The sequence below is a fragment of the Salvelinus alpinus genome, chromosome 10, assembly GCF_045679555.1.
Source record: "Salvelinus alpinus chromosome 10, SLU_Salpinus.1, whole genome shotgun sequence".
NCBI classification, from domain to species: domain Eukaryota; kingdom Metazoa; phylum Chordata; class Actinopteri; order Salmoniformes; family Salmonidae; genus Salvelinus; species Salvelinus alpinus.
The window spans coordinates 22,464,538-22,483,822 of record NC_092095.1 but is presented as its reverse complement, the minus strand read 5'-3'; the positions used below and the strand labels follow the sequence as shown (position 1 = coordinate 22,483,822).

The window sequence follows — 19,285 nt, the reverse complement described above, 5'->3', positions numbered from 1 at the left end:
AATTAGTTGACTCTTCACATGGGATAATTTCACTGAACAACAAAAGGGAATATTGAATGATCCCCAATGATCCATCGCATCTCCCAAAAACATCTTCAATATACATCTGTAAAATTATTGTCTAGAAACTAAAGCTTGTTTGTCTTCCTCTCAGGCTTCCATGTCTTCTCCCTGGACTTCCTCAATGTCCACCTCTTGAACATCAGACTATGAGGCCTCATCTTCACTGTCACTTTCCAACCTTGTTGAGGATGGCTCGTTGTCAGGCTCAAAAATCCTCAAATTGGCCCGGATGGCCACCAATTTTTCAACCCTTGTATTGGTCAGCCTGTTGTGTGCTTTGGTGTGTGTGTTCCCAAACAAGGACCAGTTGCGCTCTGAGGCGGCTGACGTTGGTGGGATTTGGAGGATGATGGAGGCAACAGGGGAAAGAGCCTCTGATTCACAAAGTCCCTTCCACCAGGTGGCTGATGAGATATGTTGGCACGAATGCCATATTGTATCTCCATTCCAAAGCCCTTGCTTGGAAGTGTACTTTGCCAGACCACCAAGAACCTTGCCCTCATCCAGGCCAAGGTGGCGAGACACGGTAGTGATGACACCATAGGCCTTGTTGATCTCTGCACCAGACAGGATGCTCTTGCCAGCATACTTGGAGTCCAACATGTACGCTGTGGCGTGTATGGGCTTCAGGCAGAAGTCTTCACGCTTTTTGATGTATTTCAGAACTGCAGTTTCCTCTGCTTGGAGCAACAGTGAAGTGGGTAGTGCAGTACGCATTTCTTCTCTTACATCTGCAAGCAGAGTCTGAACATCAGACAGGATGGCATTGTCTCCCTCAATCTGTGCAATGGCTACTGCTATAGGTTTCAGGAGTTTCAGGCTGCTTACCACCCTCTCCCAAAATACATCATCCAGGAGGATCCCCTTGATGGGGCTGTCCATATCGGCAGACTGTGATATGGCCATTTCTTGGAGAGACTCCTTCCCCTCCAGGAGACTGTCAAACATGATGAAAACACCACCCCAACGGGTGTTGCTGGGCAGCTTCAATGTGGTGCTCTCTTCAATGTGGTGCTCTTCTCACTTTGCTTGGTGAGGTAGATTGCTGCTATAACTTGATGACCCTTCACATACCTAACCATTTCCTTGGCTCTCTTGTAGAGTGTATTGGTGTGATATGAGGGTAGACGTTAGACCAAGCAGCCTTCATGTTCGCAGCATTGTCTGTCACCAGTGCAAATACCTTCTGTGGTCCAACATCATTGATGACTGCCTTCAGCTCATCTGCAATGTAGAGACCGGTGTGTCTGTTGTCCCTTGTGTCTGTGCTCTTGTAGAATACTGGTTGAGGGGTGGAGATGATGTAGTTAATTATTCCTTGCCCTCGAACATACGACCACCCGTCAGAGATGATTGCAATACAGTCTGCTTTCTCTATGATTTGCTTGACCTTCACTTGAACTCTGTTGAACTCTGCATCCAGCAAATTAGTAGATCAAGCATGTCTGGTTGGAGGGGTGTATGCTGGGCGAAGAACATTCAGAAATCTCTTCAAAATTAGTAAAAAAAATAACTAAATACAGTTCCACATACAGATAAATAGTTAACCTCTAATTCCTCCCAAACCCGGATCCGGGAGCACCCCCCACAGTAAAAAAGCTGACTAGCATAGCCTAGCATAGCGTCACAAGTAAATACTAGCATCTAAATATCATTAAATCACAAGTCCAAGACACCAGATGAAAGATACACATCTTGTGAATCCAGCCATCATTTCTGATTTTTTAAATGTTTTACAGGGAAGACACAATATGTAAATCTATTAGCTAACCACGTTAGCAAAAGACACCACTTTTTTTACTCCACCAGTTTTTTACTCCATCAGTAGCCATCACTAATTCGACCAAATAAAGATATAAATAGCCACTAACCAAGAAACAACTTCATAAGATGACAGTCTGATAACATATTTATTGTATAGCATATGTTTTTTTAGAAAAATGTGCATATTTCAGGTATAAATCACAGTTCTACATTGCAGCTGCAATCTGAAATAGTGCCGAAGCTGCCAGAATAATTACAGAGACCAACGTCAAATACCTAATTACTCATCTTAAAACATTTCTGAAAAATACACAGCGTACAGCAAATGAAAGCCCAACATCTTGTGAATCCAGCCAATATGTCAGATTTTTTAAGTGTTTTACAGCGAAAACACAATATAGCATTATATTAGCTTAGCACAATAGCCAGAAACACAAGCAATTTAACAGCAGCACAGGTTAGCGATCGTAACAATACAGCAAAAGATATATAATTTTTGACTAACCTTGATATACTTCGTCAGATGACAGTCCTGTAACATCATATTACACAATGCATATAGGTTTTGTTCAAAAATGTGCATATTTAGCAGCACAAATCGTGGCTATACAATGTGATCAGTGGCAACAGGTCATGCATTCTGGCCGGCGCCATCTTGGAAAGGCACCTAAGTTTACGATTATATTGACTTAAAAATACAGGTTGGACAGCAAATGAAAGATGCATTAGTTATTAATTCAACCGCTGAGTTAGATTTTTAAAATTAACGTTACTAGACATACAGTGTGCGTTACAGCCAGACTAGTGCCGCAATAATGGCGGACAAATGCGTTTACATTTTTCCACATAAATACGGAATAACATCATAAATAGCTCTTACTTTTGGACGAGCTTCCATCAGAATCTTGGGCAAGGTGTCCTTTGTCCAAAAGAATCGTTGCTTGGTTGTAAAACGTCGTCTTCAACTTCGGAATTAGCAGCTAACAATAGCTATGTGGCCACAACATGCCCAAATCCCCAAAACGCAATACTAAGGAAATTCCGAAAATAGCAATATACTCGCATAAACTGATATAACTCGGTTTAAAATAACTTCGTTATGATGTTTCTAACACCTATATCGAATTAAATTACAGACGGATATAGCTAAGGCCGATAACTGAGCGTTTCAAAATGCCATCTTGAGGTCTTGCTTTGCGCAATGACGAACGACGAAAAGAGAGCTCACTTCGTTCCTTGGCCTTTTATAAGCTCTGAGAACTACGTAGACACTCCATTCCACTTCTCATTGGTTACTGACATCCAGGGGAAGGCGGGTGCAGTTCATGTTGACCCATAGGATACATACAGAGCTTTAAACTGATCTGAGAACAGAGCCTCGTTTTCAGACCTTCGCAGTTCCTGTCATGGATTTCGCTGCAGAAAGAGTTCTGGTTCACCCACAGACATAATTCAAACGGTTTTAGAAACTAGAGATTGTTTTCTATCCAATAGTAATAATAATATGCATATTGTACGAGCAAGAATTGAGTATGAGGCAGTTTAATTTGGAGACGATATTTTCCAAAGTGGAAACAGCACCCCCTAGATTGAGAAAAGGTTAACCAGTTAGATCAAACAACTCCTTTGTAATTATTAAAAATGAAACATGTATGGAAACAAGTGAATTAACACTCCTCAGTTAGTAGGCTCAAGCAAGCTGAAACCCACATGGTAGCAAAAACTAACTAGCAGAAATTGTTAACAAGTTAGAAATGATTTAAACACACTTTGCTCTAGGGTACTATTCACTAGTTAACAAAAAATAATGTATGTCATAAAATATATTCACCCCACCCAGTATTGTACTCAACTTACCAGAAAGCATGTAGTCCTTGGCTCAGTAGGGTGGGCTCAATAGTATCTCATTAGTGTGCAAGATCTTGAGAATCAACTGTACATGTGATGGAAGAGTGCACTGCACATGTGATGGAAGAATGCACTGTGCATACAGAGAGTTGCAATTCCATTGAATTGGGGATAGTTTACCAAAATATGCCCCAAGACCTAGAATTGCCTTATGTGTATCCCACAAAAAAAGGTTCACTGTTATAAATTAACTTTTTTTGATGAATTTAATCAGAATTCCCAGGCTTAACTTCCCATGGATAAATCTACCGGAAGGTTTCCGACCCTTTGCAACTCTACATTTGAATGCAATACCCCTGCTGAAGCCAAGAGCATTTCCCAAATTAAAGCAGTAGGTGGAGAGCTGAACATTTTAAAACATAGTAATGACACCAATAATAAACAATAACTCCTCACCATAGGCACCTGACTGTGTTTGAAAGTAAAGTGGGGGTGCAAAATCTTGGGAGGGGGGATTCTGGGTGACCTCCCCCAGAAACTTTTAGCATTGAATAATATATTCTAAATTAACAGGGGGAATCCATATTTCTGAACTAAATTATATTGAAAAGGGGTTTTAATTACCAAATTACTAGTTTACTCCATTCCCTGACAATCCCACCCCCAATAATGAATTTACAGGTCTGAAACACTGACAACCCTGTAACTCTCACAAATAACCTGCTCCTCCCCTGACAATCCCACCCACAGTGATCGATTGACAGGCCAAACTGTTAAGAATGTAGCCGGGATAATGCATGAGAGTGAGGAAATGAAATTGAAAATGGGAGGAATAATATTGTTTTACCCAATATGGATTTGAACGTTGTACTTGGTAGGTTAAGAAAAAGCATTGTTAAATTGCACATTCAGTTTTCATCTCCTTTTTGTCACAAATAATGTTATCCCAATAATGTAGTACAATTAGAAATGTGAACTTTTTATTTATCTTTTAACAATTTTCTTTCTCAATATACCAGTGTTATCTGGTAGATCTGGAGGCGAAAGAAACACACACCTGTTTAGGCGAGGTGCTGGCTAGCGGAGTAGAACACTTGAAAAAGAAAAGGAGGGCCACACATTTTAGGAGCTCCGATGCAATCATTTAATAACCTAATAACCAACGTTTCGACAGACAGGCTGTCTTCATCAGGGTATAATAACAAACACTGCGGGTCACTAGTTTATATAGTGTCAAAGTACACACACAGGTGTCTGTAATTATGATGAGGTGTGGCTTGACATCATTGGTTAATTTTCAGATATAAATAGAACATACAAAAAACATGAGTGGATAGCATGGGATCATAGATACAATTTTGCTACATAGGCCTACAAACATTTACAATGAATAGCATAATCACAAGAATTGCTTCAGATCAAAGTCTATGTTGAGACCGAAGGGAGCAAGGGTCTTTAAATTAAAAATCCCGGCAGCCTCTCATTTTAACAATAAATTGTCGCGGTCACCCCCCTCTCCTAGGGAGGGTGACGTGTTCGATGCCGATATAACGTAGGGACATAAAGTAAAGCTCTTATAAAATGCCACTTTTTGGGAAAGGTGGGGGCAGCATAGTGAGGAGTATGAATCTATGAGTCAATGGTGGGATGTGGGAAAAGTCCAAATGTGTCTTTTCTGTCAACAGTATACAGCTCTGTCATCCTCAGAGGATAGAAGAGTATTGGGGTAACTCGAGCGTAGTATCAGTGAAGAGCGGCAAGGCAATGTAGGCCTCCAGGCTAATTTAGCTAAATCATGTAGGGACCTGGGCAGTTTTTTCCAGGTTAAAGCAGAGGGAGCTAGGTTCTCCATGCTCAAGGAGATGGATGCTCCCAGCTCCTTCTTTGGTTTGGAAAGACAGAGCGGTGAAGCCAAGGGTATGCATTGTCTGCGGCTGTCAGATGGGCGGGTGACCTCTGTGATAGGGGAGATGCGGGGGCGGCCTGTGGAGCTTTATACTGAGTTGTATAGGGCAGAACTGTGTGATTCTATGTGTGCTCAGGTTTTGTTTGCAGATCTCCCTAAGCTCTCTCTGGCACAGAGGATGAAATGAACTGGCAGAGGCCATAACCCAGACTCTCCTGCCCAAAAAGGGGACTTGTGTGAACTTAACTGGAGGCCTGTGGCATTGCACTGTGAGGACTACAAGATATTTGCCAAGGTCCTTGCTAACAGACTGAAATCCCATCTGGACTCTATAGTACACAAGGACCAGACATATTGTGTACCGGGACGCTCAGGGACATGTTGGACTTGTCGAGAGTTTCAAATGTGAACTTTGGACTGGTTTCTCTAGACCAAGAGAAAGCTTTTGATAGAGTGGACCATGGCAAGTATCTGTTTAATGTGATGTCTGTGTTTGGGTTTGGGGAAAGATTTTTGGCTTGTGTGAAGATGTTGTATGCTGGGGCGTCATGTATGGTCAAGGCGGGAGGGAGGCTCAGTAGGCCAGTCTGGGTGAGGCGGGGCATTAGACAAGGATGCCCTCTATTGGGGCAGTTATATACACTACCCATTGAGCCTTTCCTGCGCAGGAGACTGCAGGGAGTGTGCTGGACAGGTATGAACGTGTTGACAGGCATAGCAGGGTCAGCTTACGCAGATGATGGTTCTGTGATGGTCAGGGATGGGCAAGATATGCAGGCACTAGAAAATACTCTGAAGGTGTACGAGTGAGCTTCGTCGGCCAAGGTGAATTGGGGCAAGAGCAAAGTTCTGTTATGTGGGGCATGGAGGGATAGCTTCCCGGGGGTTTGTAGTGGTACAGGTATTCGAATAAGGAAAAGGCCAAATGTGTGTTGTTGAATTTTCTGTTTGCTCAGGCAAACTTGGCTATTTGGCTAACAAGGAGGAACAGGGTCAAAGATGGGGGATAACAGATCCTTTACTATTATTTAATGGGATGGTCTCTGTGCGCCTTAGGGTGGAATTTGAGTTCTATAAAATTATAAAAAGTGTGGAGATGTTTAAGGACATATGGTGTGTCGGGGAGACCGTCTGTATAGCTAGGGAAGGTGGGTTGGATATACGGTTGTAGAAATGGTGAGGTTTTGGTTATTGTGATGTGGGATGTGGTTTTGTATCGTGGGGTAGAGGGCAAGGTGAGTATGCAGCACAGGGGATATTTGTTTTTTAAAGGGGGGTGGGGCTAGTGAGGTTTAATGAAATGAGGATGTATCATAAAAAATGATCTAAGTATCTCTCTCTCTCTCTACAGAGAGGGGTTTCAGCTGCTCCGTTTGCTCCATTGCTCAGGCGCCTATGCACCTCACACAATCTCAGGTACCGTAACACATAGCGACAAGAGGAGTAGAAAACTGTAACAACACAACTTGGAGATAGATCACAGATTATAGATTAACAGGAATCACTTTAGTCCATGTCAAATGAGATTTCAGTCCTTTTTAGAACTGCAAATATAAGCTAAAAACTGTGACAGACAAAACAAATACAAATGTCAAATGATCCATAGCAAACAAAACAAACAAAATCTAACAGCTGTAGAGCTTCCTTGGAATGGAATAGAGTACATTTAGTGTGTGTCACAAGGCAGCAACTTTTCCTCTGGGTCAAGACTTTGGGCAAATGTGAGGTAAGCTCCAGAGACACAAACACAAACTCTGCTGATTCACATAATGTCAGTATCCACACTAGGTGAGTTACTTTTGCATTGCCCAGTGCTCCGGGTGGGTGGAGATTTTAGGACCAATGGAATGGTCTAAACTGCACAAACTCCGCCCACACGGGTCACCGGGGTATTGCAAAACGAACTCGCCCACTGATGCAGTAGGACTCTGTCAAGGGAGGGGAGGCGATATATCGACCTATGAAATGACCAGACTATAAATACCACAGAGAGAAAAGTTGATATTGAACTAAGTTGGACTGTCACGTGGTATAAGGTCATTCCAGTGTATCCCAATGTTTTGCCTTCCAGGTCTAATGGTACCAATAGCGGAGGTGCATAAAGATAGCAGCCCCCATGCACTTACCACCAATTCCTTGTTTTGCTAAGTTCACTGTATTATACTTTGCTCTCAGTTACTTCTTTTTTTATTGTCATTAGCAGAGTATATAGGATCCCAATTTAGCTTCCAGACACCCGCAATTTGAAAAAAACTGAACGGTTGATTGTGCTGTACTTTACAAACTCAGTGGATAGTGTTAAAACAATGAATTAATATCTGAATTCTCCCATCTTTATGCAGAGGGCCTGGGTGTTGCTCTGGGGGTATTTGCAAAATGCCTGTAAAACTTTAAAATAATCTAGGGGAAAGACTGGCTCTATCTAGCAATCATAGATGATACAGAAAACTCCAGTCTCCACAACCATTACACCCAAATGCCAAGATTAATGTAGCTGTTCTCAACAGACAGGCAATGTATGCATGTTCTATATGTATCCCAATTATGTCATTTACATGTTTTTCAAGTCAGATATTGTGTTAAGGTTTAAAAAAAATTGGTCTCTGGATTTATGGCAGTTTTTTAATGAGAGCAGTCCATGCATATGTCTACAGGAATTTAAAGGCATACTTCAGGATTTTGTAAATGAAGCCCTTTATCTACATCCCCAGATGAACTCGTGGATACCATTTTATGTCTCTGCGTGTAGTTTCAAGGAAGTTGCTAAATAGCGTTAGTGCAATGACTGGAAGTCTATGGTAACTGCTAGCACGCAAGTTGGCTCAGGAAACTACCTCTAACTTCCTTCATACTGGATGCGGAGACATACAAATGGTATCCATGAGTTCATCCGACACTGGGGAAGATTACACCGACAAAGCTATTAATGAAGACAATGCTACTAAACGTCTCATTAGGCCTTCTTTAGGGTGAGAGGTGAAAAAACAACAATGCCTTTAAAATAGTATGTGTGGAAAAAAGCCATCGCTTTTAATATGGTACGTGTGAAAAAACAACATGGCTGATTGCGCTTTTCTAGGAGATAAATTTGGCTTCAGTGAGTCTTGTAATGATGCTGACTCATACTGCACAGATGTGAAAGGGGGCTCGAGTGGTGCAGCGGTCTAAGGCACTGCATCTCAGTGATAGAGGTGTTACTACAGACCCTGGTTCGATTCCAGGCTGTATCGCAGCCGGACGTGATTGGGAGTCCCATAGGGCGGTGCACAATTGGCTCAGCGTTGTTAGGTTTTGGCTGGGGTAGGCCGTCATTGTAAATAAGAATTTGTTCTTAATTAACTTGCCTGGTTAAATAAAGGTTCAAATAAAACATTTAATTAGCCGTCATTACAGGGGTCAGTTGTAATGGGGTGGCGGTTAGAGGTGAGCCAGTTCGAATCCTAGGTCTGATGAGGAAAATCCGGTGGGAAGTGAGCTGGCAACCAGAGGGTTGCTGGCATCTGCCATTGCCTGCTGTTGTGCCCTTGAGCAAGGCACTTAATCCCAGCCAACAAAAGCTCCCTGGGCAACCATTGTGGCAGCCCAACTCACCACTCCAATACAAACTTGTTTTTGGAAGACAAATTTCAGTTGGACAATTGACCAATAAAGTGATCTTAATCTAATGGCAACATATATTAATTATGTCAATAACATAACAGCCATGAGTTAGCTAGAATTGTGTGATAAATTATTAAATCGTCACCCTAAGGAGGACCTCTCTATGCCACTATAATGACAAAATAACGGTCATATTCCAGAGATCTACACACCTGGTACTTTAGGTAAAAAAAAGAATTAAAGGCATGTCATCCACCTATTAAACACTAAACTCGTGTACTTGGTCTTATAGGTCTACTTATGTACTTATGTCCTCTGAAATGAGGCGAACGTAAAGGGAGGCAACTGCAAGTCAATGTGTGGGAGGTGAGAGACGAAAGGCTGGCAAGCCGAGCAAAAAGTACATCCCCCCAGCAAGCAAGTTCACCACCAGTCCGCCAGAAACAACATCTCCTCTGACAACAACAATATCCATCTCTAGACTATAGAATACAAATTCATTTAATGATAAAAGGCATCATTTAGTTGCATTCTATGTCAAATGATGATGGATCCCACAATAATACCCATAGAACAGCATATCCACACTGTTCACCTGACACAACCTATAGGAGCGAGCATCACCCCCTCAACCACATGCCCAATACACAACGCAGGCATTTCCGTCTACCATCCTAAAACAACCTAAAAGGACACAAACACTAATTACCACAGAAGCAGAGGAACAATTTGAGCCATATTGTAGTTTCTATTCCCTCCCCCCATTCACACACATACTGCTCATATGTGATCGACCAGAGTTTGAATCTGTTTTTTCCTGCGTGCCACAGTACTATATTAGCCTTTTGAGATAAAACCTAGGCATTAAGTTGTGGCGCTAACACAACTCTACAGGTTTACATAACATATGAGAGTGGTTCACAGAACCAACGCTGTTAGGGTTAGAACAACTGGTCTTACCTTTCCTGGCCCTGGAGAAGAGCTTGATGCTGACGGGAGAGGTGGAGTTAGAGTCTCTGGAGGAGGAACGGAAGATGCCGCTGAAGCTCAGGCGACGAGGCGACTTGGGTGGGGAGTCCTGGTGGGACGAAGTGTAGGGGAAGATGGTTTTGGGGGAGCCCGGGCTGTTCTTGGTCCTAGCAGGGGCCGACTTGGGACTGGAGGGCCGACTGAAGGGCCCCCTCGTGAAGAAGCCTTTGGTCGGGCTGGCTGAGTGGCAACTCCCATCATCCTGAGGTAGAAAACAAAGATTTTACTGATCGCTTTGTAGGAAACAAGGCTTTTTTGCTCTCCTTCGACAACACAGCTTTACAGCAGTGACACCAGAGAGTATTGATTAAGATCTAGACAATGTTCAATCACAGAGAATAAGCACTTTTGGTGGCAACATGCCAAATGTACATAAAATGCACAATTCAATATAGCCATTTGACTTCTCAAATTAGACACAGCTGGAACCTATCAAGGACGATAGAGAAGAGGGAAGGGGCTTAACTTTTATTTCACGTCATTCCTGGTTGAGAGGAAATAGCTCCCATTCTCTATTTCAAGAGATAGACAACCAGGTTGAACATGTTTTCTTGATTTTATCTACCACTTTGCCATGCATGGGGGTGTCCAATCTACAATGCTCAAAGGCAGGACTTTGCAAAGCCAAAATAATTGATTCAATGTCAAAAGTATACTGTCCTGATTTATAAGTTCCTTGTAATGTTTTCCTCGTCAGATAGAAAACTGGTTACTAGTAACACTATGAACCCTTAAAAAATCTGGGACCTTCTTGAAATAATTGAACATATGAATTTACGTGCCAAAAAGGTCTACTGTAAGGCTCCCCCGAGTGGCGCAGTGGTCTAGACACTGCATCTCAGTGCAAGAGGCGTCACAGTACCTGGTTCGTATCCAGGCTGCATCACATACGGCCGTGATTGGGAGTCCCATAGGGCGGCGCACAATTAGCCCAGCATTGTCTGGGGTTGGCCGTCATTGTAAATAAGAATTTGTGCTTAAAACTGATAGAAAATACTGGAAATTTGCTCCTTTCAGTAAACAATAGAGTTAGAGATGCAATGAAAACAGTCTGTTGTGCTTTCCCCTAGGTGATATGTTGCAGAGTGTAGTTTCACTGTCTGAGTGTCTGGAATATCAAGATGATTCCCAGAAATTTATTTCAGGTCTTCGCTGAATAATTACAAACGTTCAAGCAGTTTTGACTTGAGGGCAAATATAGTCCATTATTATTATCAGATGAGAGCCAAAGAAGATTCACCCAGCATAATCAATGTGAGGAGTGATTCAACCTTTATAAATATGAATATGCATATGGACACAGATGGCTTCAGCGTTGCATCAAATCATATACAAAGCTTTTAAGCCATGCAGTAAGAATGTAGAGATTTAAAATTATACATATGAAGAAAATGTTACCAAGAAAAGGTGAGTGTAGTTTGAATGGACTGCTCATTGTTGTAGTGCTACTTTTGGAATGTAAGCCACTAGGGCTGCCTTGACGCAGGAAGCCCAATTCTGATATTTCTTCCACTAATTGGTCTTTTGACCAATCATATCAGATCTTTTCACATCAGATCTTTTTCAGAGCTAGTCTGATTGGGAAAATAACAATCTGGAAAAATATGAGAAACAATGCTTGGGCTTTATTTACTATAAACCTATTATTCTGTATCATGTACAGTTCAGCAACTCGGGGTACAACAGTCAGTATGGGAATAAAACAGGATACGTACTAAATGTACTAAAACCTTGGGAGGAAATCAACAAAGGGAAATGAATAAATGTGATCTACTACACTCCATTTCCTTGAAAGCTATCAGCTTATCTTTTTCAACAGCCTTCACTGGTTATCTTGTTTTTTTCCTGATTCACTGTCGGCCCTGTAGCTTCTGCTACAAAACCAGGAAAAAAGGGTCCGACCTTCATGCTCCAAGGTGAGAGACGCAGGGCGACAGAGAAGATTCTGTCTGAGGTAAGACCTAACTCTTGAGCCAAACAAACACTGCATTAGAAGGGAACCACTGGCAGTGCTCTTTCTGTTGTTAACATTCCAACACACACACCTTCCCTCAGGCAACAAAACAATGGAGCAGGAAATGTATAGGTCTACCATACAACAGTGTTTCATCCAGCATTGTACAGGCAAGACCTCTCTTGCCATCCACTTAAAATAGTTTGGCTTCTATTGATTTCAATTGATCCTATTGGTGCTAGGATGTTTCTTTGAATCTGTTTCTTTGAAGCTTTTACCCCCAGTCTGGAACATAATGTAGGGGATAGACTGCCAATACATTGTTAATGGATGACAGTCTATAACAGTAGGTTCAACAACACAAAGAGTTAAAGACTTCATTCAAAACCAGGTTATTAGAACAGAGTGTAGCTTTATCCAATTAAGAATAATAATGGAAACACTTAAATGAGGACACTGCCATTTGCACAATCAGGTGTGAATGAGATTATTGATTAGATTGGGAACAATGCCAAATGTAGAGACATCCATCTCCGCATGGCAACAGGGAAATATACAGTCCCTTCATTGACAGGTAGGCTTGCTGTAACATGTCTCCTGATGATGTCTCTGCCACATTCTTAATTTGAAAATGTACAGTGCGTGTGCATGCACATGCACATATCAGATTGTGCAAGTGAGTCTTGTGAGTTTGTGTGTGAAGGTTTAGATCAAGGCCACCTTCGTCAGCACCAGGGGCATACACACTTGGGAGCCAGGCCCACCCAATCAAATAAATAAAATATATATTATGCTCTTTACTTGTCACTAACTAGGTTTCCATCTAATTGGCGACGTATTTTCATTTGAATATTTTAAAATCTGCATAAAAACAATATGAGCATTTTCCCACCAGAGATGTCATTCCATCAAAATGTACTTTTTATTTTTTATTTAACCTTTATTTAACTAGGCAAGTCAGTTCAGAACAAATTATTATTTACAATGACGGCCTACCTCGGCCAAACCCGGACGACACTATGTGGCGGATAAAAGTCTGTGTCACGCCCTGACCATAGTAAGCTGTTTTTTCTCTGTGTTGGTTGGGCCGTGATAGTGACTTGGGTGGGTCATCTAGGTGTTTTTGTATTTCTATGGTGGCCTGATATGGTTCCCAATCAGAGGCAGCTGTTTATCGTTGTCTCTGATTGGGGATCATATTTAGGTAGCCATTTCCTCATTTGTGTTTGTGGGATCTTGTCTTTGTTTAGTTGCCTGTCAGCGCTAGTTGTATAGCTTCACGATCTTCATTGTAAAGGGTTAAAACACTGTTTCCCATGCTTGTTCAATGAACCATAAACAATTAATGAACATGGACCTGTGGAACGGTCGTTAAGACACTAACAGCTTACAGACGGTAGGCAATTAAGGTCACACTTATGAAAACTTAGGACACTAAAGAGGACTTTCTACTGACTCTGAAAAACACCAAAATTAAGCTGTCCATGGACCCTGCTCATCTGCGTGAACGTGCCTTACGCATGCTACAAGGAGGCATGAGGACTGCAGATGTGGCCAGGGCAATAAATTGCAATGTTTGTACTGTGAGACGCCTACGACAGCGCTACAGGGAGGCAGAACAGACAGTTGATCATCCTCGTAGTGGCAGACCACGTTTAACAACACCTGTACATGATCGGTACATCCGAACATCACACCTGCGGGACAGGTACAGGATGGCAACAACAACTGCCCGAGTTACACCAGGAACGCACAATCCCTCCATCAGTGCTCAGACTGTCCGCAATAGGCTGAGAGAGGCTGAATTGAGGGCTTGTAGGCCTGTCGTAAGGCAGGTCCTCACCAGACATCACCGGCAACAACGTCACCTATGGGCACAAACCCACTGTCGCTGGACCAGACAGGACAGGCAAAAAGTGCTCTTCACTGACGAGTCGCGGTTTTGTCTCACCAGGGGTGATGGTCAGATTCGCGTTTATCGTCGAAGGAATGAGCGTTACACCGAGGCCTGTACTCTGGAGCAGGATCGATTTGGAAGTGGAGGGTCCATCATGGTCTGAGGCGGTGTGTCTCATCGGACTGAGCTTGTTGTCATTGCAGGCAATCTCAACGCTGTGCGTTACAGGGAAGTCATCCTCCTCTCTCATGTGGTACCCTTCCTGCAGGCTCATCCTGACATGACCCTCCAGCATGACAATACCACCAGCCACACTGCTCGTTCTGTGTGTGATTTCCTGCAAGACAGGAATGTCAGTTTTCTGCCATGGCCAGTGAAGAGCCCGGATCTCAATCCCATTGAGCACATCTGGGACCTGTTGGATCGGAGGGTGAAGGCTAGGGCCATTCCCCCCAGAAATGTCCGGGAACTTGCAGGTGCCTTGGTGAAAGAGTGGGGTAACATCTCACAGCAAGAAGCAAAACAGCAAATCTGGTGCAGTCCATGAGGAGGAGATGCACTGCAGTACTTAATGCAGCTGGTGGCCACACCAGATATTGATTGTTACTTTTGATTTTGGACCCCCCCCCCCCCCCCCCTTTGTTCAGGGACACATGATTCCATTTATGTTAGTCACATGTCAGTGGAACTTGTTCAGTTTATGTCTCAGTAGTTGAATCTTGTTAAGTTCATACAAATATTTACACATGTTAAGTTTGCTGAAAATAAACGCAGTTAACAGTGAGAGGACGTTTATTTTTTTGCTGAGTTTACTTTACTCTAATAAAAAGGTTGGATGGAAACCTAGTTAGTATTCCCAACTGGACATTATTTGTCTTTTTACCTAAACATACAAACACCATCAGATAGAATTCATAGCAAGCTGGGTTAGTCAGATTTGATCAAATATAACAGAACAGAATGACATTCACTCTCACAGGATGGGTTGCCAAAAAGAACTAACTGAAAGCCACACCAATATGCCAAGCCAAGAATATGACTGCATTGGGGCATAATGTCACTGTGCTTCTATGGCTATATGCACCTATTTAATTTGTAATTTAGCAAACAAGACAGCTCATAATCCAGTGCTTTTATCACAGTCAACACAACCATTTTCCTGCTTTAATTCCCTTTAAAAACGCAACATTTTCTCTCTGCCCCATGGCAAAATCTGCAGAATAGCATGAGATTAGCTATAAAACTGCACATTTTTCTCTTTGCCCCATGGCAACTAATTTCTGGCTACGCCACTGGTCAGCACCAGAACTCTCAGGCCCTGCTCTAACCAGATGACTCAGCACCAAAACTCTCAGGTCCTGCTCTAACCAGATGACACACCAGCACTCTTGATTGCCAGGTCTGGCTCGGCTTATGTCATCAGTGTGACTCACCCCATTATCCCCACAGAGGACTCATCCGATCAAAGGTGTCATGGGGTTTAGCTCAGGGTGAAGTTAGGGCCATTCCCCGACTTTAAATAGAGACCAAAAGCCAATGTCAGTGCTGCAATCCCCGCCGGAGCTACAGTAGGCGTACAATTATGAGATGGCATTTTAATATGGTAATGATGAAAATTAAAAGATAAGGTTTTAATCAAAACTATGTTAATTGTGATGGGGATGCTTTTAATTTATATGAGTCGCTCTGGATGAGTCGCTCTGGATAAGAGTTAAATGTCAAATGTGCCATTGTTGCGCAACAGTGCAAAATCACTCAGCAGGAGGCTATTGGTGACATTTCCCTCACACAAAACAGCACTGACCAAATTATGGCCTTTGTGATGAACCCTAGCCTGGACCCAAACTGTAAGTAATGTAGCCAACTATATCACTATATTGTTGAAAAAAACACAAGAGTTGGCTGAAGCACATCTAGACTAGACCATCAGTCTATAAATGAACCCCATCCATCGCTGGATTCTCAATAATCGATATGAACAGCTGAAAATATAAAAAAATATTGATATTTTCCCAGAGCACACTGGTAGTGGTGAGGGTGTGCCGGGCTTGGGACATCACTGTACCTTCTGTATGTCGGCCTTATCCACATGGTCGGCATCTCCCTCCAAGAAGGGCATGGCAAACGAGCCGAGGTCCTGTAGATCAAAGAGAGAACGCCGGCGTTAGATAAACATTGGCATTCGTATTGGACTCGTGGCAGCCCCGCCTCCCACCACCCCCGCAAAGAAAACACTGCCTTCACAAATAACTGATCAGCAAAGCCAGAATCCTTTTTCCACCGTTTGTATAACATAACATTTGATTCCATAAGCATCTACTGCATACAACATCATAAAAACTTAATCTAATACAGTATCTAATAATATAATCTTTATGATCATCTAAATCAGAGAGTTGACTTTAGAAGCACACACTCAGTTCCCAAGATCTTGTTTGTGTTAATGACAATGACCTCCAACAATCACCTTCAGATGTGCAATGTTAAAACCGGTTCTTTGAAACCCAATTCCATGAGAAAGTGACTGCCTTTCATCTCTCCCCCACCTAACTGTCATGGTTTCCCCTGATACCCGTCATCATTTTACTCCATCGAATGGAACTATCCTTCTCTCCTTTCACTGCCAAGTCCAAAAGGAGTACCTGCCTTGAACACTTCTCCAGAAAGCTTTAACTTGGCTAGCCTGGTCCCAGATTTGTTTGTACAGCCTTGTCACGCCAATGACCATAGGAGTTGGCATGAAAGCACACACAGATCTGGGACCAGAATAATAATTGACACCTCAAGACAAAAAGAACAAGGGCATTGATTTCAGCTTCTAACTAGAAACGGTTTATATATATAAAAATAGTTCATTTACACTGAACAAAAATATAAACGCAACATGTAAAGTGTTGGTCCAAGTCATAGACTGTTCTCTCTGCTACCGTATGCCAAGTGGAACCAATGCAACAAGTCTGGAACCAACAGGACCCTGAACAACGTCTACCACCAAGCCATAAGGTGAGTGGTAGACGTTAGTTAGTTAAATAGCTACCCGGACTATTTGCATCGACTCATCACATACACTGCTGCTACTGTTTACTATCTGTAACTTTATATGTACATATCTACCTCAATTACCTCGTACCCTGGCACAGTGACTCTGTACTGGTACCCCTTGTACACTGAACAAAAATATGAACGCAACATGTAGTGGTCCCAAGCTCCCACAAATTTTCCATACACACATAAATCTTATTTCTCTGAAATGTTGTTCACACATTTCTTTACATCCCTTTTAGTGAGCATTTCTCCTTTGCCAAGATAATCCATCCACCTGACAGGTGTGGCATATCAAGAAGATGATTAAACAGCATGATAATTACACAGGTGGACCTTGTGCTGGGGACAATCAAAGGTCACTCTAAAATGTGCAGTTTGGTCACACAACACAATGCCACAGTCTTAAGTTCAGGGAGCATGCAATTGGATGCAATATCCAGATAAATTCATTTTCATTTCTCTACCGTAAGCCATCTCCAACTGTACCAGGCAGATGGCAGACAGTGTGTATGGCATCGTGTGGGCAAGCGGTTTGCTGATGTCAATGTTGTGAACAGAGTGCCCCATGTTGGTGGTGGGGTTATGGTATGGGGAGGCATAAGCTATGGACAGCGAACACAATTGCATACTCACCAGACATGTCACCCATTGAACATGGTTGGGGTGCTCTGGATCGACGTGTACAACAGCGTGTTCCAGTACCCACCAATATCCAGCAACATTGCACAGCCATTGAAGAGGAGTGGGACAACATTCAATCAACAGCCGGATCAACTCTATGCAAAGGAGATGTGTCGCGCTACATGAGGCAAATGGTAGTCACACCAAATATTGACTGGTTTTCTGATCCACGCCCATACAAGGTATCTGTGACCAACAGATGCATATAGTATCTGTATTCCCAGTCATGTGAAATCCATAGATTAGGGCCTAATGAATTTATTTAAATTGACAGATTTACTTATATGAACTGTAACTCAGTAAAATCTTTGAAATTGTTGCACGTTGTGTTTATATTTTTGTTCAGTGTATACAGTGCATTCGGAAAGTATTCAGACCCCTTCCCTTTTTCAACATTCTGTTATGTTACAACCTCTGATCAATCTACACACAATACCCCATAATGACAAATTTATTTTTTACATAAGTATTCAGACCCTTTGCTATGAGACTCGAAATTGAGCTCGGGGGCATCCTGTTTCCATTGATCATCCTTGAGATGTTTATACAACATGATTGGAGTCTACCTGTGGTAAATTCAATTGATTGGACATTATTTGGAAAGGCACACACCTGTCTATATAAGACCCACAGCAGGATTGTGTCGAGGCACAGATATGGGGAAGGGTACCAAACCATTTCTGCAGCATTGAAGGGCCCCAAGAACACAGTGGCCTCCATCATTCTTAAATGGAAGAAGGTTGGAACCACCAAGACTCTTCCTAGACTTGGCAGCCCGGCCAAACTGAGCAATCAGGGGAGAAGGGCCTTTGTCAGGGAGGTGACCAAGAACCCGATGCTCACTCTGACAAAGCTCCAGAGTTCCACTGTGGAGATGGGAGAACCTTCCAGAAGGACAACCATATCTGCAGCACTCCACCAATCAAGCCTTTATGGTAGTGGCCAGATGGAAGCCACTCCTCAGTAAAAGACAGCCAGCTTGATTTTTGCCTAAAGGCACCTAAAGGACTCTCAGCAACAATCCTCCTTCCAACCTGACAGAGCTTGAGAGGATTCAACAAAGTTCTGCTTCAACAAAGTACTGAGTAAAGGGTCTGAATACTTCTGTAAATGTGATATTTCCGTTTTTTATTCGTAATACATTTGCAAAAATGTCTAAAAACCTGTTTTTGCTTTGTTATTATGTGGTATTGTGTGTAGATTAATGAGGGGGAAAACAATTTAATCCATTTTAGAATAAGGCTGTAATATAACAAAATGTGGAAAAAGTCAAGGGGTCTGAGCACTTTCCGAATGCACTGTAGGACTTGAGAAACATTCTTACCACTCAATGGTTAGAATTGTGTCAGGAGAACAAATCTTTCCTAAATACAAATCCCTCCTTGTTGCCGATAACAACTGACTGACAGGTCCAATCTTGAGTGAACCAACCATGTGCATAAATGCCAGCCCCTTACCCAATTGCATCAATGATGACAGCCACAAATGAATGATGACC

The 19,285-nt window shown here is 42.5% G+C and overlaps 1 protein-coding gene across 2 annotated transcripts in view; it reads right to left on the bottom strand.

Moving 5' to 3' along the window:
- Positions 1-19,285, bottom strand: part of LOC139531707 (5'-AMP-activated protein kinase subunit gamma-2-like) — a 105,769-nt gene that overhangs the window by 70,096 nt on the left and 16,388 nt on the right. For both annotated transcript variants that reach the window (XM_071328406.1, XM_071328407.1), the window contains exons 2-3: positions 16,127-16,198; positions 10,142-10,412 (exon numbers count right to left, since the gene is read on the bottom strand). In XM_071328406.1, the coding sequence (XP_071184507.1) occupies positions 10,142-10,412; positions 16,127-16,198 (343 nt within the window). The remainder of the gene's footprint in view (positions 1-10,141; positions 10,413-16,126; positions 16,199-19,285) is intronic.